The sequence below is a fragment of the Ursus maritimus genome, unplaced genomic scaffold (assembly GCF_017311325.1).
Source record: "Ursus maritimus isolate PB19 unplaced genomic scaffold, ASM1731132v1 scaffold_18, whole genome shotgun sequence".
In the NCBI taxonomy this organism is placed as follows: domain Eukaryota; kingdom Metazoa; phylum Chordata; class Mammalia; order Carnivora; family Ursidae; genus Ursus; species Ursus maritimus.
In genome coordinates this window covers 900,654-925,944 of record NW_024424230.1, presented here as the reverse complement: position 1 = coordinate 925,944, position 25,291 = coordinate 900,654, and the positions used below count along the sequence as shown (strand labels likewise).

The following is a 25,291-nucleotide window of genomic DNA, read 5'->3' as shown; positions in this document are numbered from 1 at the left end:
CAGTCTGTGGTTTGTCTTCTCTCATTCTCTTGATACTGTCTTTTGCAGAACAGAAGTTTTGAATTTTAGTTAAGTCCAGCTCATTGCATTTTTCTCTCTTGGATCGCACCTTTGGTGTCGTATGTGAAAAGTGGTCCCCACGCTATACTAGGGTCACCTAGGTTTTCTCCTGTGTTTTCGTCCAGGACTTGTATAGTTTTGCATTTTACATGTAGGTCTGTGGCCCGTTTTGAGTTAAGTTTTGAGACGGCTGTAAGGTCTGTCTGGATGCGGTTGTTGTGTAGGTGTTTGCTGGTTGCAGCACCATTTCCTGGAGAGACAGTTTCTGCTCCTTTGTTGCAGCTGACTGTGTAAATGGGGGCTTATTTCTGGGCTCTCTTCTGCACCACTGATCTGTGTGTGCTCCTTCACCAGAACCACACCACCTTGATTGCCGTCTTTTCTTTTTTTCAAGGCTGGAGAATGGTTTTAATTTTTAAATGTATCCTTTTTGTTACTGTGTTAAAATACACATAATATAAAATTTATTACCTCTTTTAGAGTTCCTGGACGCAGTCCAAGGTGGGGTAGAGAGATTTACACACACACAAGATCAAGCCATTTTCAGGATACCAGCAAGGTGTCTGAGAATTCAACTCAATTCTGACACTGTCTACCTTGGAAATAGCATACGATCCCAGAGGTTACGAGCTCAGTCCTATAAGACTGCCTCCTGCCCCCCGAATTCAGACACTAGTCAGAAGTCCCAGGCTGTGACTTGTGCTTCTGACCAAGTAGCTGCAGATTGGGGGTTCCAGTGACCTCGTCCGTAATTGGCTGCAGCGGCTCACAGAACTCAGGAAAACGCTCACGTTCACCTGTTTGTTGAAGGATATGACAGAGGGTAAGAACCAACAGCCAGATGGAGAGGTGCACAGGGAGAGGTCTGGGGAAAGGGTGTGGAACTTCCATGCCCTCTCCTGACAGCCTCTCTTTCCAATCTCCAGGTGTTCACCAATCCAGAGGCTTCTGAACCCAGTCCTTTTGGGGTTTTATGGAGGTTTCTTTGCATGGCCACCATCGATTAAATCATTGGCCACTGGCTGATTGAACCTCCAGGCCCTTTCCCCCCACGAGAGGTCAGGCGTGGGGCTGAAAGTTCCAGCCCTCTGATCGCATGGTTGGACCTCCTGGCAGCAGCCCGTGCCCTTGAGTGAGTGGGTTCCAGAAGTCACCTTCATTAACAAAAGACACCTTTGTCACTCTCAACGCTTAGAAAATTTTGAGGGTTTGGGGAGCAGAGAGCTAGAACTGTGGATGAGGACCACATACTTAAGAGAAATATATGTATTTGGTCACCTAAATCATCTGATGAAATACAGATTTCTCATAAGTCACAGTATTGCACCATCTTAACCATTTTTTTTAAAGATTTTTTAATTTATTTTTTGTGAGAAAGAGTGCGAGAGCACAAGCACGAGCAGGGGGAGGGGCAGAGAGTGAGGCAGACTCCCTGCTGAGCAGAGCGCCCAACATGGGGCTTGATTCTAGGACCCTGAGATCATGACCTGAGCCAAAGGCAGATGCTTAACTCACTGACCACCCAGGTGCCCCATTTAACCAATTTTAAATATATTGGTTAGTGATATTTTATTAAATACATTCACATTGTTGTGCAGCTACCCTATAATCTGTCCCTGTAACTTCTCATCTTATAGAGCAGAAACTCTGTACTGTTAAAAGATAACTCTTCGTTCTCCCCTCCTCTCAGCCAGTGGCAACCACCATTCTACTGTCTGTCTTACTGTGACTCCTCTAAGAACCTTACATAAGTGGAATCCTACAGTATTTGTGTTTTTGTGACTGGCTCATTTCCCGTAGCATAATGTCCTCGACGTTCGCCCATGTTGTATCATATTGCACAATTTCCTTCCTTTGTAAGGTTGATAATAATCTTTTGTGTGGACAGAGCACATTTTGTTCATCATTCATTCATCAGTGAATGTGGGGGTTTCTTCCACACTTTAGCTGTTGTGAATATTGCGGCTATGAACGTGAGGCGAATCTCTCTCTGAGACTCTCCTTTCAATTCTTTTGGGTATATTCCCTGCAGTGTACATATCGCTGCTTCATATGGTAGTTCTGTTTTTAATTTTTTGAGGACTGTCATACTGTCTTCCACAGTGGCCGTACCATTTTGCATTCCCACCAACAGTGCACAGGGGTCCAGTTTCTCCACATCCTCACCAACACCTGTTGTTTTCTGGATTCTCTTTTTATCTTTTTTCTTCCCCCCACCCCCAGTGTGGGGCTTGAACTCACAACCCCGAGATCAAGACCTGAGCTGAGATCAAGAGTCGGACACCTAACCGACTGAGCCACCCGGGTGCACCTCTGATTTTTCAGTAGTAGCCATCACAGTGGTTATGAGGTGGGATCGCATACTTTTGATTTCTAAGTCCCTAATAGTTAGTGGTGTTGAGCATATTTTCAGTGCCTAATGGCCGGCCACCTGGACATCTTCTTTGGAGAGACATCTGTTCAAGTCCTTTGCCCATTTTTGCACCAGGTTCTGTTTGGTGAGCTTTGGGAGTTCTTTATATTCCTGATGTTAATCCCTTATCAGATACATGACTCACAAGTATTTTCTCTCATTCTGTGGGTTGCCTTTTTCCTCTGTGGATTATGTCTCTTGATGTACAACATTTGTAATTTTGTACAAAGTCAAATTTGTCAATTTTTTCTTTTGTTAACTGTGCCTTTGTTGTCGAATCCAAGAAATCACTGCCCAATCCAATGTCCTGAGCCATTTGTCCTTAGTATTCTTCCAAGGGTTTTATAGTCTTAGGTCTTACATTTGGGTTTTTAGCTTTTATAATTGGTCACGTGTTAGCCCTGCCTGAAACCTTACTTCGCGCACAGCCTCCCTGTGCCTGTCCGACTCCTGGGAGCGGCTCTTGCAGGAAAGGTCCAGTGGTCACTGACTCCTGCAGCTTTTGCTTGTTTGGCAATGTCTTGGTTTCTCTCTCACTTTGCAGCACAGTTTTGCTGGATATAGGATTCTCGGTTGACAGGTTTTTCTTCTTAAAGCATTTTGACCAAAGTTTCTGATGAAAAATCTGCAGATAATCTTACTGAGGATACCTGGGATGTGATGAGTCTCTTCTCTCTTGCTGCTTTCACGGTTCTCTCTTTGTTTTCTGAAAGTCTGGTTATAACGTGTCTCCGAGTGGGTCTCTGTGTCTTCCTTAGACTTGACCCTCTTTGTGCTTCTTAGATGCTTACCTGCATGTCTCTCATCACATCTGGGATGTTTTCAGTAATTATTTCTCCAAGTAGTCTCTTCGCCCCTTTGTCTCCAGTCCTGCTGGGACTCCCACAGTGTGTATGCTGATTCGAGTGCTGGGGCCCACAGATCCCTCTCTGTCTGCTCGTGGTTTTTCAGTTCTTTTTTCTCTGTCCCTCAGGCTGGACCATTTCTGTCCTGTCTTCAAGTTTGCCTGTCCTTCCTTCTGCCTTCAGCTCCCTCCAGGGAATTGTTCATTGCAATTACTGTACTTGTCAGTTCTTGAATTTCTTTTGCTTTTTATGTTTTCTCTCTTTTTTGATTCCATTTTGTTTATAATTTGTTTTCTTGACTTTTCTTACATCTTTCTTCAGTTCTCTGAGCATCTTTTAGACTAGTCTTTGTCTGGTAGATCTGACATCAGGTCTTCTTCAGGGACCGTATCTGTTTATCTTTTATTTTCTTTATATTTTTTTAAGATTTTATTTATTTGAGAGAGAAAGTGTGTGAGAGAGATCATGAGCAGGGGTGAGGGGCAGAGGGAGAGGGAGAAGCAGACTCCCTGCTGAANGCCTGATGCGGGGCTCTAACCCAGGATCCCGAGATCATGACCTGAGCCGAAGGCAGATGCTTAACCAACTGAGCCACCCAGGCACCTCCTTTTTCCCTTTTAAATTGGCTGTACTCTCCTGTTCCTTTATGTGCCTGTTGACTTTTGTTGAACACTGGACATTTTCATCTTTATAATGTGGTAACTCTGGAAAGCAGATCCCCACCCCCCAGCAGTAGGTCAGCTTGAGACTCGGTGGTAACAGTAACGGCATTGCAGTGAGACTTCTCAATTACTGCAGCACATGCAGCACACACGTGTGCCTGCACACGCACATGCCTAATTGGTCTTCTGAGCACGGCGGGGGCCAACTCATTGTCTTGAAATGTGGATAAATTACAACAGTGAGTCAGTGCTTTCTTACAGGAACTGTTTCACCAGGTGACCAGACCAAATCTGAAGAGCAGATGCCTCTCCTTTTACGTTGTATTCTAGCTAAAGGTGAAAGGAGGGATAGACTCCCTTCCACTTTCTTCAGCCTGTACGGCAGTCATGGGTTTGGGCTTTGAGCACAAAGGGCTGATGGTATCAAAGCCGAGCAGAGCCCGGACATGGTGCCTCTGGATGGCAGCTGGGCAGCATTGCTGAGGGTCCTTGGAGTGTGGGCTGGGCTCTGGATCCAGGGGCCAGGGTTGCAGGACCCACAAGGGGAAGGGGAGATGGTTGGCTGGATCATGAGTGGTCAGTCAGTGACATGCACACCAGGGAGGCAATGAGGGCCTGTAGATAAAGAGCGAAGGTGAAGACACACCCAGCATGGCCAAGGCTCCGCCGGAGTGTCTTGAGCACGTGCATTTGGGAGATCAACTCCAGGTCAGAGCGAGGAAGCACAGGTGACGGCAGTGTTAGGAGGCGGAAGGGCAGGCTGTGTGGGACCGGGCACACGTAGGGTCTTCTCAGGGGCCTTGCAGTTGTTATAAGGTACTTGTCGTAGTTCGCTAAGATGTACAGATGCTCCTGGGGCTTTCGGTAACTAGTTTATTTTATTAAGTCACTTGAATATATTTGGTGATGAAACTGCTGATATTATTTTGTTTTATATGCTTGTTTTTAGGGATTGCTTTTTAAAAGTTTGATGTCATTTGGTTTTTTAATTATGTAAAACGTGTGATTTCAGAGTGAGCAGTATAAAACAGTCCCTTCATGCCTTCCTCCCTCTGCAGAAGTCATCCCCATGTCCGCACCTGCACATTCCGTACCTCTCCCGCCTGGCTCTTCAGTGGGAGTTTTCCCCCATGCACAGCACTTACACCTTGCTTTCCTCACTTTACCATGTACACCCTGCAGATATCCACAGTAAAAATTAAGGTCTTCCTCATTTCTCTCTTTCTCTTTCCCCCTCCCTTTCCTTTGTTCCTTCCCTCCCTCCCTCTCTCTCTCCTCCTCTCCCTCCCTCTCTCTGTCCCTCTTGCTCCCTGTCTCTTGTCTGTACCCTGTCTTCCATCCTGTCTTTCTTATATGGCTGCTTGTGCTTCCTTTTACTTGATTCTCACATTATCTGTTCCCAGCCGTTTGTTACGATCATGTTTGCAGGATCATCTTGTACGTATTTCACTTTGTGTTTTGCTGTTCTGTCTTAGGATGGGTTCTGAGAAATGGTGTGATAGCATGGTCAAAGGGTGAATGGAGTTTTGTTATTTAATATTTTTTCATGTTTAAAATTTGATAGGGTTATAGGACGATAGATCTTATCTGTGTTTTGGCATTTTAGCTGTGCTTTTATTATTGAATGTATGTTTAATAGTGGCACATCAGATAAATTATTAGCAAAGTTATGGCATACTCTTGGATATTTTTGTATATTTACTTATTATTTTATTATTAAAACATGAATTAAAGGTAGAAATGATCAAAGTAGTTTTTCTAAAATAAAGCACTAATTAATATTAAGCCTCAGTAGGCAAGGACACCACATAGCAGGTGAGTGATTAGTTAGTGACCTGTATCTTCTCAGCATACTTGTTTGTGAATCAACTGTATAAAGGCTTTTAAGGATTTTTATTTATGCGCATCCCTAGATAGGTCATTTCTGTATCCCATTGTGCTGCACAGTGATGGTCTTAAAGCACCTGTGACTCTGGAATTTTCTTGTCTCATTCCAAGGTTCGTGTTTTATTCGAACTGATCAACTTGATGGTGAAACCGATTGGAAGCTGAAGGTGGCGGTGAGCTGCACGCAGAGGCTGCCGGCCTTGGGGGTGAGCATTCTTGCAGTTACGACGTCATTTCACTGGTGGTGCACATTTCCAGGCAGCAGATACATTTCTGTGTCTACCAGCTGGCTTCTTGAATGCACTGATTCTTAAAAATGATTCTTTTATTACTAACAAAGGGTCATTGAAAATTATGCCAGAATAATTTCTGGGTGTCTTGGCATGTGACCTGCTGTAGGTGTGGTTTGCAGTGTTCCTGTTGGCCCGACACTTTGGTCCTCTTCTTTTCTCTCGCTTTCCTTTCCCTTCTGGTTTTTATTTTTAAACCTCGCAATTGAGTAGTCTTTAAGATTGAGAACTTTTGGCAGGGTTAAGTGAGTCCATAAATGAGTCCGTTTTTGCTAACTGACTTAACTCTGTGGTAGGCTGGTCTCCATGGCTTGTGAGATTGTGGAACTCCGATGAAGTTAGCCTCCTTTTGGAGATGGGCCATCCACTCTGCTTTTCTTGGGATAGTAGGGAACCCTCTTCGATTAGGAGGAGGGAGAGTGTTACTGTGTCTTGTGACCGAGGGAAAAGGAAGAGGACACCGTCAGCACCTTGCCTGGTCTTTGCCCAGTGTCCCTATGTTCCTGGGGAATAGGCAAGAGGTGGGATTAGAGAGAGTGGTATTTACGGATTTTAGCATTTTCAACGATCTCTCACAAATGCTGAGAATCTCCTAAGCTGGCACACATCTTTTTTTAACAAAGCCACAGCTGAGCCCATTTGGTGCTTGTATTAGACGTTAGTATGTATTTGAATGAGAGGAGCTTCATTCTTCCTACATGACCTGCTGGTAATGGCAGTGGAGAGTAAAGAAAACTTGAGGTGGTCTACGAGTGACCTTTGCCTCGAGCACTTGTTAGTAAAGGCAAGGGAAATTGGGTAGTATAGACTTGGTCACTTTCCTTAGATTGGTTGGGTTTGGACAGGAGTAGCTACTCGTATAAGGTGTACGGTTAATTTAGCATGGACAGCAGGAGCCGTCCTCATTCTTGTGGACACTGGACCATTTGGAAACTACATACATTTGACATGTGTAAGACTGGGAAATATTTGGTTCTTTAGGTATTTTTGTTGTTTGTGCTTTAGGTGGTCCCTAGGTTGAAATTCATTCCTTTGTATGTTTTATATATATCTTGCAAAACCTTCCGGTCACTAGTGAGCAGTTGCTGATTCTTTCTTTTGTCCGTTTATTCATGGTCACATAACAGTGCGGGTCATGTAATATGTCTGTCACAGGCTTACCCTCTCCTCCTGCCTTTCCTACTCCTTCCCCCCCCCCCAACCCTTTAAAGATTAAAAAACAGCAACAACAACAACAACAACAACCATTCTTACCCCAAGGGGGACACAGGAGAGAGTGCAGGTTGCCAGATTTGAGCCCCAGGTCTTGGTTTCCTAACCCCTTTCTACTCATTGGCTAACGTTGTGCACCTCTGTCATGGGTGGGAGCAAGTAGGCAACTCCTAGTTTTTGTCTTTTTCAAATACATAAACATTAAGAGGAGACATGTAAATAGCAAGTCTTCCTTTTCCAGGTAAATTCTGAAAAGTAGAACAGGGGTTTGTGTCAAGGAACACCTGTGATTTCAGTTCCTAGTAGGTCATCCCAGAAGACTTGTGCCCAAACCCCTGTAACCAGCAGAATGTGATTATTGGTGAATGTGCTTCAGAACACTTGAAGTAACAATGGAAGAAAAAAAATCTGTTTGATAGAGAAAATTTAGACCATTCATTCTTTTAATTTGTACCTCTTTTTCCAGTATGGTTGAAATTTTCCCCCACATATTCACTAGAAATTTGTATTTATTTGTTGGTTTGCCCTTATCTTTTTCCCATTTTTGTATTGGTGTTTGCCAATGAAAAAATTATATATATGCTCACGTGGTGTGTAGTATTGAGTTGATAAAACCAGATATATGCAAAGTATGTCCTGTTTTTTATTGTTCCCTTTGTAGACGCAGGAATATTCTTACATCTGTGGTCTCTATCATTCCCCAGGTCAGAAGTTGTTTTTGAAAATTGTCCAAACTACTGTTCTGGATCAGTTTCTCAGTCAATGCAAGGTCGCTCACCACTCAGATGATTTGTTCTCAGTCTTAATTCTCAGTGTTCTGGGTTGGTTTATTCAAATTCTGTAGGGTATTTATGTATAATTTATATGGTGGGGTTAGTATAACTTACTGATTGATTGTGAATGAGGGAAAGTGGATTCTGTTGGACCAACTGATGAAGGTAATAGTTGAGGTTGACATTGACTCTTTCTTACTAAGCAGCTGACCTTTGTCCACTTCACAGTGGACAGGAACAAGTAGGAAGCCAGTAAGTCATTAAGTCACAAGTCAGGGATGTGTGGTAAAGTGTGCACGCAGGAACTGCCAAAGTGCTTTTCAGTGGCTATACCATGAAACTTTCCCACTAACAGTGCATGAGTGCTGGAGTTGCTCCACAGCCTTGCTAATATTTGGTGGTGTCTTTTTTTTACTTAAGTTATTTCGATACATGTGTGGTGATACCTCATTTTTGTTTGTGTTTCTATAATGGCTAGTAAGACTGAACAGGTTTTTTAAAAAAAGGATTTTTATTTATTTATTTGAGAGAGAGTGCGTAAGCAGGAGGGAGAGGGAGAGAGAATCTAAAGCAAACTACCACTGAGTGCAGAGCCCGACACAGGGCTTGATCCCACGATCCGAGATGATGACGTGAGCCCAAACGGAGAGTCACACACTTCACTGACTGAGCCACCCAGGCACCCCCTGAACATTGTTTCTTGTGCTTGTTTACCATCTGTGTTTCCTCCTTGGTGAAATGGCTGTTCATGTCTTTTTGGTGGCTTTTGTGTAATTCTCTACAATGCTCTCTATCCATGATCGTGTCATGTGCAAAGAAAACAATATAGCTCTTTTATGCAAGTGTGCATAGACAGCCTTCTCTTTCTTTTCCTTGCAGTATCACAATGGCTGCTATCTCTAATGCATTGTTGAACAGAAGTGGTGAAACCATTCATTCTTGTCTTCTTTCCTGTCTTGGGGAGCATGTAACCTTTTAACATCGTGTGATGGTAGCCGTAGGTTCTTTCTACATTCTGCATATCAGGCTGAGGAAATTCTTTCTATTCCTAGTTTGCTGGGAGGTTTTATCATAAATGGGGATTAGATTTTTCAAAAATTGTTTATTGACATTGTAAGATTTTTCTTTATCATCTGTTAATAGGATGATCTGCATGGATTGATGGATTATACCAACCTCATATTCCTGGAATAAACCAAATGACATTTGTTCATGCTGAGTGTCCTTTCCATATATTGCAGTATTTGATTTGCTAATATTTTGGGAAGGACTTTTGTGCCTATATTCATGAGGAATATTGATTTTGTTGCTTTTGTTTGTATTTGTTTCTTTTATTGTAATGCATTTGGTTTGTTACCTAGGGGTATGCTGGCCTCATAAAATGAGTCCGGAAGTCTTCTTGCCTCCTGTATTTGTTGAAGTAGTTGGTGTAAGATTGGTGTTATTTATTAATTTTTTTTAGTATTGAACGTATTCCCATTGAAACTATCTGAGTCACAAGTTTACTTTATGGGAAGGTATTTAATTATGAATTGAATTTCTGAAATAGATAATAATCAGATTATTTGTTCATTGGAAATTTGTGTTTTTGGAAGAGTTTATCTATTTCATGTAAGTTGCCAAATTTAATGGTATAAAATTCATTATGTTCTGTTATTATTTTTTAGTTTCTGTAGGATCCCCTCTTGCATCCTCAGTGTTGGTAATTTGGATCTCTTTCTTTTCTTGGACAGTCTCACCCGAGGTTAATTGACTTTAGTTGTCATTTCAGAGAACCTGTTTCTGGTGTCTTTGATAATCTTTATTGTTTGTTCATTTTCTGTCTTCTGTTCTGATATTTATTTCCTTCATTCTAACTTAGTTTGTGTTTATTTTCCTTTTCTTTGTTAACTTCTTAAAGCAGATGTTAGGCTCTTGATTTTTTTACGTTGTTCTTCTCTGTTATAAGCCTTTAGAGCTGTAACTCACCTAAGCATTACTTAACCTGTATCACACAAATTTTATACACTGTATTTGCATAGTGTTTTTTTGTTAAAATGTTTTCTAGTTCCTTTGTGATTTCTTCTCACCCTTTATTTACTTGGAAACATTGCTTCCTTACCTTGTGGTGGGGCATTTTCCTGATGTCCTTTGTAACATAGCTGTTATTTAATTCTGTTATTTAATTCATGGAACACCTTATGTCTTATGTCAGTCCTTTGGTACAGGTTGGGACTTGTGACTCGGCCCAGCTCATGCTCTCTCTGGGCCAGTGCTCCCGCCTGTTTACAGAGTGTGTTCTACTGTTCAGTGCAAAGCCTCTAAGTCTGCATTTAGGTCCAGTCGATGGAAACTGTTGTTTAAATGTTGTATATTTTTACTTGTTTTCTACCATTTGTTCTCTTAATTAATGAAAGAAGAGTTTTAAGATACTCTTTCTTTGGGTTCTATCAGTTGTTTTCTGTGTACATCGAAGCCCTGCTCTTACGGTCCATGCACATTCAGAATTCTTATACACTATTGATGAACTGAACTTTGCTCAGTATTTGTGGTGGTGGTGGTCTTGGTTGTGACATCTACTTTGATGTTAATATAGTGACTCCAGCTTTCTTTCGATTGGTGTTTGCATGGCATATCTTTTTCCATGCTTGTATGTTTACTGTGTCTGTTTCTTTATATATGAAGTGGGCTTCTTGTTAGCATAACACAAGTAGATAACTGCTTTTTTACTTATTCTGACAGTTGTTGCATTTTTAATGAGTACATTTACCATAATTATTAATAACGGTTGAGTTAAAGGCGGTTATCTTGATGTTTATTTTCTACTTCACTCTTTGTTCCTTCTTTCCATCTTTAGGTATTATTTTAGATTTTTGTTTAATATTAATAACGGTTGAGTTAAAGGCAGTTATCTTGCTGTTTATTTTCTACTTCACTCTTTGTTCCTTCTTTCCATCTTTAGGTATTTTTTTAGATTTTTGTTTAATTACTATTATTGGCTGTAACCATTAGTTCTATTTTGTAGTAGTTGTTCTGTGGTTTCCAATATGTGTTACTAACTTACTATAATCTTTCTCCAAAGGGTATTATACCATTTTGTATATAATTTAAGAAACTTGCAGAGTTAGACGTCCACATCCTTCTTCTCATCTTTTGTGTTATTGTGTCATACGTTTTGCTTCCACATGTTATAAGCCACACAATAGAATGTATATATATATTTTTTTCTTTAAAGTAGTCAAACATGTGGAGCACCTGGTTGGCTCAGTCGGTTCAGCATTTGACTCTTGATTTCAGCTCAGGTCATGACCTCAGGGTCGTAAGATTGGGCCCCATGTCAGGCTCTGTGCTCACTGGGGAGTCTGCTTGAGATTCTCTCTTCCTCTCCCTCTGCCCCTCCCCCACTAAAAATAAATAAATCTTAAAAAATTTTTTTATTTATATTTGCGAGAGAGAGACAGATGGAGAGAACAAGTGGGGGTGGGGGGAAGGGCAGAGGGAGAAGCAGACTCCCTCTAAGGGAGCCTGATGTGGGGCTCAATCCTAGGATCCAGGGATCATGACCTGAACCGAAGGCAGATGCTTAACTGACTGAGCTACCCAGGCGCCCCAAAGAAGTAAATCTTTAAAAAAAAAAAAGTTGTCGAGCATGTTAAGAAGGTGTTAAAAAAATAAAAACCCTCTTTTCCACTTTTTCTGTACATTTACACAGCTCAGGACTCCTCTTTCCTGAATGTGGATCTAACTTTCAGTGTAATTTTCCTTCAACTCAAAGAACTTCTTTCAATATGGCTTATGGGAAAAGTCTGCTAGATTAACTGAAATTTTTTCCTTGAAAAAGGTCTTTATTTCACCTTCATTTTTGGAAGAGGTTTTTCAAGTTTTTGTCTGACAGTTTTCCTTGTCTCTGCCTACCATCTCAGAGCTGTCATGCTTTGCCTTATAACATATGTTGTCTCCTCCTTATCTTCTGTCTCTTCCTCTAGGCATTTTAAAGATGTTCTCTGTGGTGATTGCTTTCAGGAATTGGTGTATGTGTCTTGATTTGTCTTGCTTAGGGTTTGTTGGACTTCCCGGATCTGGAGGTTCTTGGGTTTTTTTCCCCCATTTCAGAAGCTTTTAGACTTTATTTTTCATGCCTTTCTGCCCAGACCCCTCCATTTGGGATATCAGTGACGTGTGTTAGACCACTTGTCATTTCCACAGGTCATTGAGCTCTCTTGCTCTTTACTTTCTGTGACTCGATTTGGTAGTTTCTATTGCTCTGTTTTTGAATACACTGGTTTTTATCTTCTGACATATCTAGTCTTCTATTTAGACCATCCAGCAAGCAAATTTTTTATTCCAAATACTGTATTTTTAATATCTGGAAGTTCCATGTGGTTCTCTCATTTTCGTTACTGTTTAAATACCTTTCTTTCTTTCCTGGTATGTTCATAGTTTCATTTAAATCTTTCAGCATTTTATAATACTTATTCTTCATCTGTTAATTCCGTTGTCTCTGTTATTTCTTGGTATGTTTCTATTTTTTTTTTTTTAAGTAAGATTTATTTGAGAGAGAGTGCGCGTGTGCGAACCAGGGGAAGGGACAGAAGGAAAGGAAGAGAGAGAATCTCAAGCAGAATCCCCGGTGAGCACAGAGCCCAACCCTGTGCTCAGTCTTAAGACTCAGTCTCAAGACTCTGAGATCACAACCTGAGCTGAAACCAAGAGTCAGACGCTTAACTGACTGCACCACCCAGGCAACCAGTTTTTAAGTTTTTAATTATTCTCCTCTTACCTGTCTGGTAATTTTTTATTGGATGCTGGATTATTGTAAGTGTTATGTGTTTTTTCTTTTTTAGAACCATTGATTTTATTTTCTTAGTTTAGCAGCTTGTGAATAAACTTGATCTTTTTAAAGCTTGTGCTTCAACTTTATTGGGGTGGGCCTAGAGTCCCCTTTTTTGCAGTGCTGGTGTAATCTTAGTACAAAGGCCTGATCTTTCTGGGACAACCTTGGAAAATTTTTGGTTGTTCACAGGTACCTGCAACTGGCTGGTCGGGCTTGACCTGTCCCCCGTTCTGTGTCATCTCTGTGGTTGGTTCAGGGTAGGGCTCTCTGGCTGCACTCTGCCTGGCCAGACCTCATTTTTCCTACGCAGGGGTGTGGCGGCATCAGTAAACATATTTGTGAGCATGGTACAGTAGTCTGCAGTCCCTTCCCCTTTGTTTCCCTTTCAGGGTCCTACTCCCCAGACCTCTGATCTCTGTCCTTGAATTTAGAAAGACTGCTATTTTGGGCTTAGCTTCCCCCTCATCGTCTGGTATGGGAAATGTACTTTGCAGGAAGCTGGCTTCCCACGGGCTCCTATCTGTGTTGTGTTCTCCCAGGCATCATAGGCCTGTGATGCTCCCAGAAGCACTGTGTCCATGTCTGAAAACAGCTGTTTCACATATTGTGTTCATTTCTCCAGTGTTTTTGGTGGAAGGGCAAGTCTCATACCTGGTACAACAACATAACTTATAGAAGCCCTTCATTAATATTTAATGAGAAATATCAGTGTCTTGTGGACTAACCAGTCGATGTGACATTTCAAACTATAATTAAAAGGTGGTTCATCAGGCATAGTATTTTCAAACACCAAATTACTGGGTCTTTGTTTTTGGTGGACTTTGTTGTAGGGATATCCCTGTCAGGAGGATATGGGCCCTGGACCACACTGGTGTGCGGGCCATCCTCCTGCCTCACTTCCACTGTGTTTCAGGCTAACCAGTCCTTTATCTTAGGACTCATTCTTAAAAAAAGAAATGGAGATTAATTTTTTCCTGCTTGTAATAATAATGTCATTGAAAATAATATATACATCATAAAGAAGATGGAAAACAATCATAATTTTACTTCTTAGCATTGGCTGCCATTCACATTTGTGTAAAAATTTTTCCTGGTGGTGCCCCTTCTCCACCCTTCCCTCCACCACGCACGTGCGTGGATGGATGATACTGTATATGCTTTTTTCCTATTCAGCAGTATGCTGCCCAGCACTTGACAAATTATAACTTGAGTAACCAGCCTGGTATTTATTGGTGACTATGAACACTAAGTTTTGACGTTTTATAGATAGTGTTAGAAATCAAAAGACAGACATAGTTGAAGGATTTTGGTTCTTTTGCCTAAATGCCCCCCTCCCCCCAACACTGCAGCAGCATGTGTATCTTCTGGTGGCCTGTCCATCTTCTCCCATGCAGTAACTGTGGAAATGGCATTTCGTTTATGTTGACATTTAATTTTTTTGTGAGGTCAAAGATACCTCTTATCTAAGAAAATCTGTTTCTTGTATTTTAGTTTTACAAGTTTCTGTTTGTGGTGTCTGTTTTCCTGTTGTGTGTTATCAGAGGTCTTTACGTGCACTTCGTTCGTCATGGATCAGTCTCCCATTTCTTTAAGTCTCGTCTGAGTGTTTTTGTTGATGGTTTCTTTTGTCCTCATGGAGGTCTAGAGTGTTTCTAGAGTGGCCTGTGGGTGGAGGCGCTCAGGACCCTGGCTGCAGTGGCGGCCGTGCTGCCGCACGCGCTGTGTCCGGTCAGCCTGGTGTGCTAGGTGAACTCACACCATGTTATAGGTTAGATATGTTTCAATAAAAACAACTTGTAAAAATAAAGTGGTTACTGCCTTTGGTTTTATGTTTAGAATGTTTCCACTCCATGATTATATTTTAAATGGTTACTTTGAAAACAACTCCTGCTTTACATGCAGAATCTCCTATCCATGTAGCGTATATCTTGAGTCAGCTGTGAGTGGGAAATCAAACTTAAGGATTAACAGCTTGTTAGTCAGTTGCGGCAATACCTCTGAATTGCTCAGTATTTTTGCAAAAATTTAAAATTGCCCTCCGTTGCTCCCACCGTTTTAAATCAACATCAGTGCATGAGTGACTTTTGCCATGCAAATATTTTAAATTTTACTTAGTTAATTGTTTTTCTTTATGCTTATGGATTTTTTGTTGTGATCAGAAGGCTTTTTTCCTACCAATACTCATTTATCATTTTAATCACTTTAAGTGTTAGTCAGTAGGAAATGAACATTTATGGTATTGTGATTATTAAAACATCCCCTGCACATGGACTCGTAGAGAAGGAAGGTTAGTACATCCCTGTATCTGTGTGGCCACAAGACTGTAAGAGGGAGTGTCGAGTGGGTTCTTCGGTATCACATCGTGTGACACAGGCCTAATGGTGCCAGAGCCTGCGAATCCACCCCTCCAGTCCCCTCCTTTTTCAGCTCCTCCCGAGACTCAGTCAGACTGCCCTTGTTTTCTGTCTGCTTTGCTTTGCTTCATGTGGCAGAATCAAGCTGTGCTGTTGTCGTATTACTTAGGACATCTAGCTTACAGTTCTCATACTATCTGTGAAAGTGGATTCCTGTTTATCACAAGACGTTCTTGCAGCCTTTTGGCTTCCTGATGTGATGTGAGCTGACTGGGGCGTTGGTGCTACTATTTTTCAGTTGCAAGTTTCTCCTTTATGTCCTGTTTTTCTTTTTCTGGTGTACATCCTCAGTAAACCCTCCAGGATTAAGGGGGGAGGGGAGGATAAAGATGATGAATCATAACTGACTGGGAAAGATTTCTGTTTGCTGTCATGCACAGATGGGGACCCCACCCTGAGTCTTTCCCTCTGAGTCTCCTTTGCAAGAATTCCAGAGTCACTGGCTTGGACAGTTGGAAATCCTTGCATTAGATAATCGTTTGTAGTAGCTTTAATTTTCTAAGAGTGGTAGAAAGGAAAGTGCAAAGTTGAAAGAAAGTGTCTGAAAGAAAAGCCCAACCTAACAAACAAGTAAGCGTACCTGAGGTGATGTTGGCAATGCAGAGCTCTAGGAAAGCCCACCTGCCCTGCGATGGAGGCCAGGGGTAGAACATCCTGCAGAGGAGGGCTGGCAGTGTCCCGCCGCTCGGCCGTGCTGAGGTCATAGGTACAGGTGTTCAGTTGCACACAGTCGTACACTTTAAAGGTGCACAGTTCATTGCATGTAAGTTATGTCTTAGAAGAGTAGTTAAAATCCCACTCTGTTATTATCTGTACCTTTGAGTGTCCTATTTGCTGTGATCTACAGGAAGTGACATTTTATTATGCTCAATGTTATAAGGATCTTTTCTTCATTTTTATTAGTGACAGTTGTGTATAAATTTCAAAAAAGTTAAAAGTTATAGTATATAATTCCTGTAATGCTAATTTTTAAAAATTTTATGGTTGATGTGCTTTGATAGAGCGTGTGAGTAAGCATTTAGGTAAAGTAACTAGTAAATGAAAACATTTTAAGTTTTGATATGACCATAAAACCAAAAAGTAGTATATTCTAGAAAAAAGGAAGTTTAAATGAATTTCTGGTTCATTAATCAATTTAAATTTATAGCTTCATATAATTTGGCATATATGTATAGATTTCATAAGGAGAAAAAGCTCTAATTTCATTATGGATTCAGGTACGGCAATTTCGTTTTTCATTTAATAGCTACTGTCCCCCTAACTGTCACTCACTTAGACTTCTCTGTCTCTGATGTAACGGATTTGGGGGTATTTGGTGTCCTTCCCTGTTTGTCGCATCATTAGCTGAGCACTGTGACACCAAGGAGTAAACCTGCAAACCTTACAGCTCTTCTTAAAGAACTGAGGATACCACCACCAATACCCTCTCCGATTTTGTTGTATTCCCTGGTCACCTGATGTGATCAGACAATTAAAATTTGAACAAGCCATTTGATAATAAGTAGTGCTGCAGACCCTGTGACGGCAGGCTCGGCTTCTCGTTGCCACACAGGCGGCTAGAAGGCATGCTTTTCAGGCACCCATAGATATTCGGGAAACGTGTTTCTGGCTTTTGTGATCAGGCAAATTTATTAACAACAATGAGGTCACAATAAATCATGACTTGCTGATTTATTTCAAAAGATCCATATAGCAGTAAACAATACCATTTACATTTAATTAGTTTTATTGAACGAAAGGCAATTTTATTTGTAATGAACCACATGTTATGATTAAGGATGTATTTTAATGACCTTTAAGTAAGGCGAACAAATGTTGCCCTTGACCTAATAGCAGAGGCTTTCCTACATTATTGAAAACTTCAGAATGATTTTTAAATTATCGTGAAAAGCTTCGAATGACATTCTCATTATTGTGCCATTATTCAGTCATTTGATGTCTAATATACTAGATGAAACGCATTGCTCTGAATGTTCATGTGCGTGTAGAAATGAGGGTTGTTGCTAGAATTGTTCTTTACTTCCATGTATCAAAAGGTAGTCTGTTATGCAAGAGCTTCATGTTTTGAAAAATACTTTGACAGGGTAATATTTAAATGATGAAGGGTTCTTAGACGTGCCTTATCCCAGGAGTCGTTGGGCTGCTTATTAAACATCCTTGTTGTATTTCCCTAAGTCCACAATTATTACACAATGCGTTTTTTCTTGTGTGAACCAGCTTGACTTAATTAACTTGAAAATAACTTTTTATTAGTTAACGTATACTCTGTAAACTGCAATAGCAGACCCTCTGTGGTGAGCTGCTGTGTTCACACTTTACCCAGTGTAGCATCTCTGTTCTCTAGAAAATTGAAAATTCATCAGTGTGTGTTTTCCAGGCCCTGATGAAGGTGTGTGAATGAGCTTTCCCAAGTCAAACAGACTCTGAAAGAATTTCTAGGGCAGGAATGGGGATGCGGTCTCCTTCTGCCCTGTTGGCACTCTGCTGGCAGGGGCCACCCTCAGTGTCCCAAGTGGAAGTGGCAGGTTCTGTGTGGTCAGTGGCCCCCGCACCCCAGAGTCAGACTCGATGGGTGTGTCTTGAACTCAGTAGTTGAAGGGTGTTTCCTGTGGAGCACCATTTTGGTCATGTTCTGAGAGTAAGTTTTGGAGGTTCAGTCATGAGTCTAATCCCTTCCTGTGGTTTCGGAAGGACCTCAGTCCAAATATTAAATCCCTTTTTGCTCCTGAGATCTGGAGTGGCTTCTGTTTCCTGACCTGATGCACCACAAATTAAGAGAGAAGTTTTTTTTCCCCTCACTCGGCACACCTGTGTCCTATGTGACTGCTCCCCTCCCGCCATGGCCCTTCTGGTCATGTTCCGCCCCATGCAGCGAGAGCTGTTGGAGAGAACAGAATGCTGAGGGCTGTGTTCTTCAGTGGGGGCCATATGCCTGTCAAAGGCTTGGTAGTCCTGTCTTTAACAGGAGTTGGGGAGGATGGTGGGAAGTGTCTCCACCTCACCATCTCTTCACTTTGTCTTCTGGTTAGTTTCTTTGATTTCCTCTCGTACTTCCTCCTGGGTAGTGCGCACTAAAACTTTTCAGTTAGTTCTGGAGGATTTTGCTGCACTCAGAGCAGGGTGCTTCCTCTGGGGTTGTTACGGTTACCACTTTTATTAGTAAATCAGATCCAGTAAGTCTCAGCCACTAGAAGATGTGTGTGCTTCCCCACTCACGTAGATTAAAGTAGGAAATAAATGAAATATAAACAGCGAAATAGATGTTTTCTAGAAATGGAAGAAGCTGTATCATTTTTGGACTGTTGCTTGTTTTCTGTGAAAGAATATTTTCTTTAAGTGAGAGAGCATGAGATACAGCCCACCATTCGAGGCTCCCACAAGCAGAGGAGATCAGACAAGGCTAAGTAAATTGGGGTTTCCAGGAATAGAAGAGAATAAATACAAATCTCTAATATATTTTAAGAAATCTGAGGGGATAGTACAGTCCAAACAAAAGCTATGAGAAAAGATCACGTGGAAAGTAGACCTCTTAGAAAGACATGATTGCTGAAATAAAAACACATAAAAAGGACCGGAAGGTTGATTGTTCTGCATCTCTGAGAACATAGGCCAGAGATGGGAAGCATGCATGGATGACTACCATTTCTAGCGTGGTCCTTAATACTACCTGTAATCATTTTGTGTGTTTTTTTTCACTTGTATTGAGGTAAAATTGGAAGACAATGAATTGCACATAATTCAGCTGTACACTTCAGTACACCTGTGAAACCATCACCACAGATAAGATAGAAAGTCTGTAGCCCTTGTTACGTGTCTGTGATCACCTGTGGTCCTGTCACCGGTAGCCAGTGTTTTCGGTCTTCTCAGCTGTCCTGCGGCTCCTACACACCTGCCCTTAATCCCTTTCCCCTGTAAGGCAAGATCATGTGAAGAGAGAAGGGCAGGTGTGTGATCCTGGGGAGGGATTATATCAAGTGGAAATTCCTTCTATTTCCCACCAATACATGAACAGTATTATGCTTATTGGTATTTATTTTTCCTCCCTTTGACCTATTATGATGAAGAATTGTTCCTTCTCCTGTTGAAGGATAATTCTCCCACTACTGTGGCCTAACACTGCTGTTTAGAGACCTTGGCCAGCAATCACCTCCCTCTCTCTTCCTGACCCTCCCTCACAGGCTGTCTTTATTTCCCCTGTGGCCCACAGCTCCGGTGTCTCAGACATTTCTTTTACAGTTTTAGGTTAGTTGAATATATTTAGAATTGTTTTACTTTATCTATTGGCTTTTTAGTACACCTCTTTGCATTTCTTCCATAGTTGCTAGAGCTCATAATATACATTTAACTAAAAGTGTTGTGAAAAGTTAAAATTGTGTCACTTGATGTAAAATGAAAGAACCTTGTCATTGGATGGGTCCATTTACCCTACCTGTCCTTTATGCTGAAAGCGTATTGTGCCCTTTCTGTATGCATCTATGTTTATATGCATTCATATACTTTTTACATGCAGTATATCTGCATATGAACTGTTCCAGTGTTTTGTCTGTATTTTAAGGAAAAATTAAGTGGAAAAACAGGGTTTATTAGTTTTGTTCCTCACCATTCCTTCCTAAAGACTGAATTTGTACTGGATAATATTTCCCTTCAGTCTAAAGAATTTCCGTTATCGTTTATTGTAGTGTATGTCTGCCAATAGTGAATTCTCATTCTTGTTTATCTGAAAATATCTTTATTTCACTTGTTTTTGTGAAGGATATTTTTGCTGAATATTGAATTCTTGGATGACGGATTTTTTTCCCCCATAGCCCTCTATTTTGTTCCACTGTCTCCTGCTTCCGTTATTTCTAATGAGAAATCAGTGTTATTTTGATAATTGTTCCCTGCATGTAATATGTATTTTTCTCTGGGTATTTTGGAGATTTCTCTTTGGCTTTTTAGCAATGTTACTTTGGGTTTTCTTTTCCTTCCTTCCTTCCTTTCTTCCTTCCTTTTAAAAATTTTATTTGTCTAGGTGTTTTCTAGGCTTCATGCATCTGTCTGGGCTGTCAACATATTTTGCATATTTTTAGTCATTATTTCTTCAAATAGTTTTACTTTCCCATTCTTTCTCCACTCCTTCCAGGAACCCAATCGTAAGCATGTTAGATCTCTTGATACCCTGTCAGTGGTGCTGCAGCCATATCCTTTCCGAAATCTTTTTTCTTTGTGTCTTCAGATTCATTATCTCTTGATTTTTCTTCAAGTTCACTGACTCTGTTCTGTCATCTCCAGTCTGCTGTTAAGTTCATCTAATAACTTTATTTCAGATACTGTATTTTTTTAATTCTAGAATTTCCATTTGGTTCTTTTTCCTTAAATATATATTTTTTTCTGTGCTCTGGTTTCCCATTGTTTATTCTTTCGGAGAATATTTTCCTTTAATTCTTTGAGGTGTTAAAATTGCTTTGAAATTCTCATCTCTTAATTCTGATATCTGGTCATCTCCAAAATTAGTCTTTATTGATTGAATTCTTGCCTGAATGTGGATCTTATGTTCTTATGTCTTCATATGTCTAGAAGTTTGGATGGTGTCTTCTGCATTTCTAATGATACATTGTAGACACTCTGGATTGGCTTATGTTCTTCTGAAGAGTACTGTTTTTCTGTTTGGTTTTGTTCTACTTGGCAGTTCACTGGTCTGAAGTCGAACTCCGAGCTCTGTCTTCCCTGCAGTTGGGGTCTTTGTTCACTTCTGTCAGCTGGGCTGCTGGAAACCCACCCCTCATGTGGGTCATGTGGGGTCGGGGTGAGAGGATGCCAGAGTTAGAGCCCCTCTGAGGCACTCTCCCACCTTAGGTCTCCATCTCCCCCATCGCTCTTCAGCTGCTGTGGTTACCCTGTCTTTGGCTTTTGGGTCTTCATGCCTTCAAGTCTGTGATTTTCTAAGTGTGGTAGCCACGCTAAAACATTTGTTCTGAGGCAAAACCAAAATAAAACAGATAACAAAAAATGAAAATGAGAGCTATAAAAATGGTGAAGTCTCTGTTTTGGGGGATCTTCGAGACCACCCCCAGTTTTAATGATTCCCTAGGAAGACCCCTCCCCCCCCCCCGGACTCAGCACATAGTCCTCCTTATGACCATGATTTATTCGAGCGTCGGGACTCGGGGCACAGCCAAGTGAAAGGCACTGGGGTGAATCTGGAGGAAACGAGGCGCAAGATTCCGGAGCCCCTCCCAGTGGACTTCCACAGGATGTGCTGCACACCCCCAGCAGCACATAATGAGAACACAAGTGAGATGGTGCCTACCAGGGAAGCGCAGGAGAGACTCATGGAGGCATTCCTCTGTCTGGCACATGCCAAGGTGCCAGACTCTCAGAAGGAACCAGATGTTTGGTATAAAGCACACTGATTGAATAAATCGTTCAGGCACAGTGAGTCTTTCTTATCTGGGAATGGTGGGAACGCTCCTGAAATCCACGTCTCTAGACCCCACCCAAGGGCCGGCCTTTCTTGGGAGCAGGCCTTTCTCAAGTCTGTGCTTCTGTTTCTGTACAGCCCACTGCTTTGGCCAAGGTGTCTTTACAGGAGAAGTGCTAGCAGTATTGTTGTTTTAGGACCTCAACCAGCCGGGTGAGACCAATCTGCATGCCTTTTGCCAGGTCTGCCCTTTAGAGGCCCTGGCCAGAGCCCATGAAGTTAGTACCATTCACCACAAAGTCCAAGTGAGAAATCCCAGCTGCCGGATGTGCTGTAGGCCTGGCAGCCCCTTTGAATCTCAAATGCCAATCACTGGCAGCAGGAGGGTTTCCTGCTGGTCTGGAGAGCCTGCCGACAATTGTGAGAAGCAAGGGTGACCACCTTCCTCTGCTCCTCCCCAGTGTTGCGCCACCAGGAGTCCTCACGTTTTCTGCCCAGACTTTCGGCTGAAAGGGTTTTATGCAAGAAGCACAAAGCATTTGGAGTGCCTGGTTGCTGAGTCGGTTGAGTGCCTGAGTCTTGGTTTCAGCTCAGGTCATGAGATTGAGGGGTCGAGGGATCTCAGGGTCGTGAGATAGAGCCCCACTTCAGGCTCTATGCTCGGTGGGGAGTCTGCTCTCTGTCTCTCAAATAAATAAATCTTTTCTTTAAAAAAGCACAAAGCATTTTTTACAGGAAATTATTTTTTTCTTTAGAGAAAGAGAGATAGTGTGTGTGTGGGGTAGGAGGAGAGGGGCAGAAGAGGCAGGAGAGAGAGAATCTTAAGCAGGCTCCATGCCCAGCATGGAGCCCAATGTGAGGCTTGATCTCATGACCCTGAGATCATGACCTGAGCCGAAATCAAGAGTCAGACTCTTAAGAGACTGAGCCACTGAGGCTCCCATACAGTAAAATATTTTTATACAACTTAATCCTGAAGACACATCATGTTTAGGAATTGGTCAAGAGGAAATCTGAATCTTCAAACCATTTCAAAATAGCTTTACATACCCCACCACCCCCACCACCGCTTTGTCCCCATCATTTATCTGGGGGAATGGTCCACAAGAGATCATTTAACTTTCTGGGGCAACAGCACTTACTAATCAAACTACCTTACTCTAAGGTGCATCCGTGGGGGAGGTGAGGGAAGTGGGCTCAGGCACGTGGTCCACTGATGCAAACTGCAGTTGATCTGGAATGCCAACCAGAAGTTAACAGCAGCCAGACTCTCCCGAGACAGAAGGGGGTGTGTCACCAGGATGGTATGGGCCTCCCTCTTGCAGCTTTGGGCAGGGGTCACATGCAGGTACCCACAGCATCTTGATTTCATATGGCCCATCAGAGCGTGGGCCCTTGATCGTGGGCAGCTTGATGCAGGTAACCCAGATGGCCCAGCCAGCATCCAGGCTGTTTTAATGGTTAATGTCCCTCCAAGGGGTGTGGATTCTTGCACCTGTTGCAGGTCCCAGCTCTGTTTGTGAGCCTGTTCCTGCATTCAGCTTGGTGCTCATTGTGCCATGATTGAAATAGCACTGGCAGACTGCATCAGGTCCAGCTTAGAGTCAAGTGCAGGCATTTGGGGTCTGTGAGTCCAGGGTTCCAAATGATGTGACTTCCAGGCCATGTTGTGAGAGCTGTGCTGCAGACGCCGCATCAGGCCTGCTCCAAGGAGGGCTTGAGGGCAGGGTAGAGATTGGGGGGCCGCCTGTCTCTCAGCACACGTGGGAAGCCCACCCTATTCAGACACCAGCTTGGCCTGCCATCCATGGCTTTTACCTTGCTGTGCAGTGAGCTTGAGTCTGACGAGTTCTTGTTTAAGTGGCTGCTTTTCTCTTTTTCCATTAGTTTTTTCAGTAGTCACTAGATTGTTGTATCAAACCTGCATTTGTATTACAGAATTTACCTTAAACTTAGACGTCTCTTATCACTTTCCAGTTGAGCATCTTCAGTTATCTTCAGGTGTACCTGATGCCTGTTGTTAACATGTAGATTCCTAACGGAATGGAAGAGGAATCCTAGTCTTTCTTCAGAGGTCAGCAGAGAGGCTGAAACTGTGGTCAGCATGGAGGCCAGGGCATTGTGGCTTCAGGGTCCTGGGGGCAGGCTGGCAGTGGCCCTGGCGAGGAGCATGGAGCGGGCTGGAGTTCTTTACCTCCTCGTTGATGTGGGTCTTGTTTAAATTTCAGGCCTGTAGTAAGGACAGATTTCTTGAACTTCTGTATAGCCTTGTGCTTGTCCAGCTTTCTGATAGCCAATTAAGAATATATTTTTTAAAAACAACTGAAATATCAAGAGCTAAAAGACTTCTAATAGTTTACTCTGAAAGGCTCCAGTATAAATAATCTCCATCCGTGGATGTAACTCACCCACTTGGAATATTACTTGTGTCTACATGAATCAGTTTGAAAAATACAGGAGCATATTTAGATTATAACAAATTTAGTAGGTCGCTCTACATCCACGTGATCACTCGCATCCTCCCTGTGTGAACTCAGGTGTGCTTCCTACCTGTGTGCTTTGGAGCTTTGTCTCCTAATGTCAGTTACACGCTGGCGCGTTAGGGTGTGTGGGATCACCATACAGAAGAAATGCAAAGTCACTCTTCCGTGGGCTGGTTAGTGGACAGTGCAGTCAGAATCCCATGTTGGGCGTTGGTGTTGCTGAAGTCCACACAGACGAGGAACTTTCCAGTATTATAAATTCTTTGTGATCTCCTGGTAAAGATAATCATGCACCTTTAAAAAATTAAAATTTGTTATCAATACATTTTCACTTATAACATTATTTTAATAAAATTATATAGTTTCAGAAACTAAAATTTCTAAATTGGCAGACGTACTTTTATAAATGTCTTAAAATAAGTTATTGTGCTTAAATGTCATCTCTGGAGACTTATTGTTTAAGCATTTGCTGTTTCCCGTGAGTGGGGTGACCTAAACCACTTTTTTTCCACTTTGAAGCTAGTTCTGGGAAAATTGCTGTGATGTGTGATTAGTTTAAAGCCTTCCCATACAATTTTATAAATACAGATCGTGGGGATGTGGTTCAGGCACATGGGAGAAATGCAATATGTTCATGGCTTTAAGGAAGTCAGTTGTTTATAGCAAATACAGTAGCGGTGAGAAGAAAAACATGGAAGTAAATTTAGGAATTTGCTGAATTGTTTTATAGAACGTATGCAGAATTGTGAGGATTACTTAAATCCCACTAAATTCTTGGGTACCCGTGTAACTTGTGAATACTCATACACAGTATAACAAAACCCCACAAAGTCTATCTCCACCTTTAAACTTGGAATCTGGGACAGCCCGGGCAACATGGAGTTTTTGAGCATCTCCCAAGTGCTCGACACACACCTGTCATTAAGCGATAGTCTGTTAGAACCAAGAGAAATTGCCACACCTCTGTTGAACTTAAAAATTATTTCCCTTAGTTATCTTCCATCCTAACATACTGTTGGCACACAAAATATAGGAAAAC

The 25,291-nt window shown here is 41.9% G+C and overlaps 1 protein-coding gene across 1 annotated transcript in view; it reads left to right on the top strand.

Annotated features, from left to right (window-relative positions):
- The window catches only part of ATP9B (ATPase phospholipid transporting 9B (putative)), a 250,034-nt gene that overhangs the window by 82,707 nt on the left and 142,036 nt on the right, over positions 1-25,291 (top strand). The window contains exon 8 of the mRNA XM_040632421.1: positions 5,979-6,073. Coding sequence (XP_040488355.1) covers positions 5,979-6,073 — 95 coding nt within the window. The remainder of the gene's footprint in view (positions 1-5,978; positions 6,074-25,291) is intronic.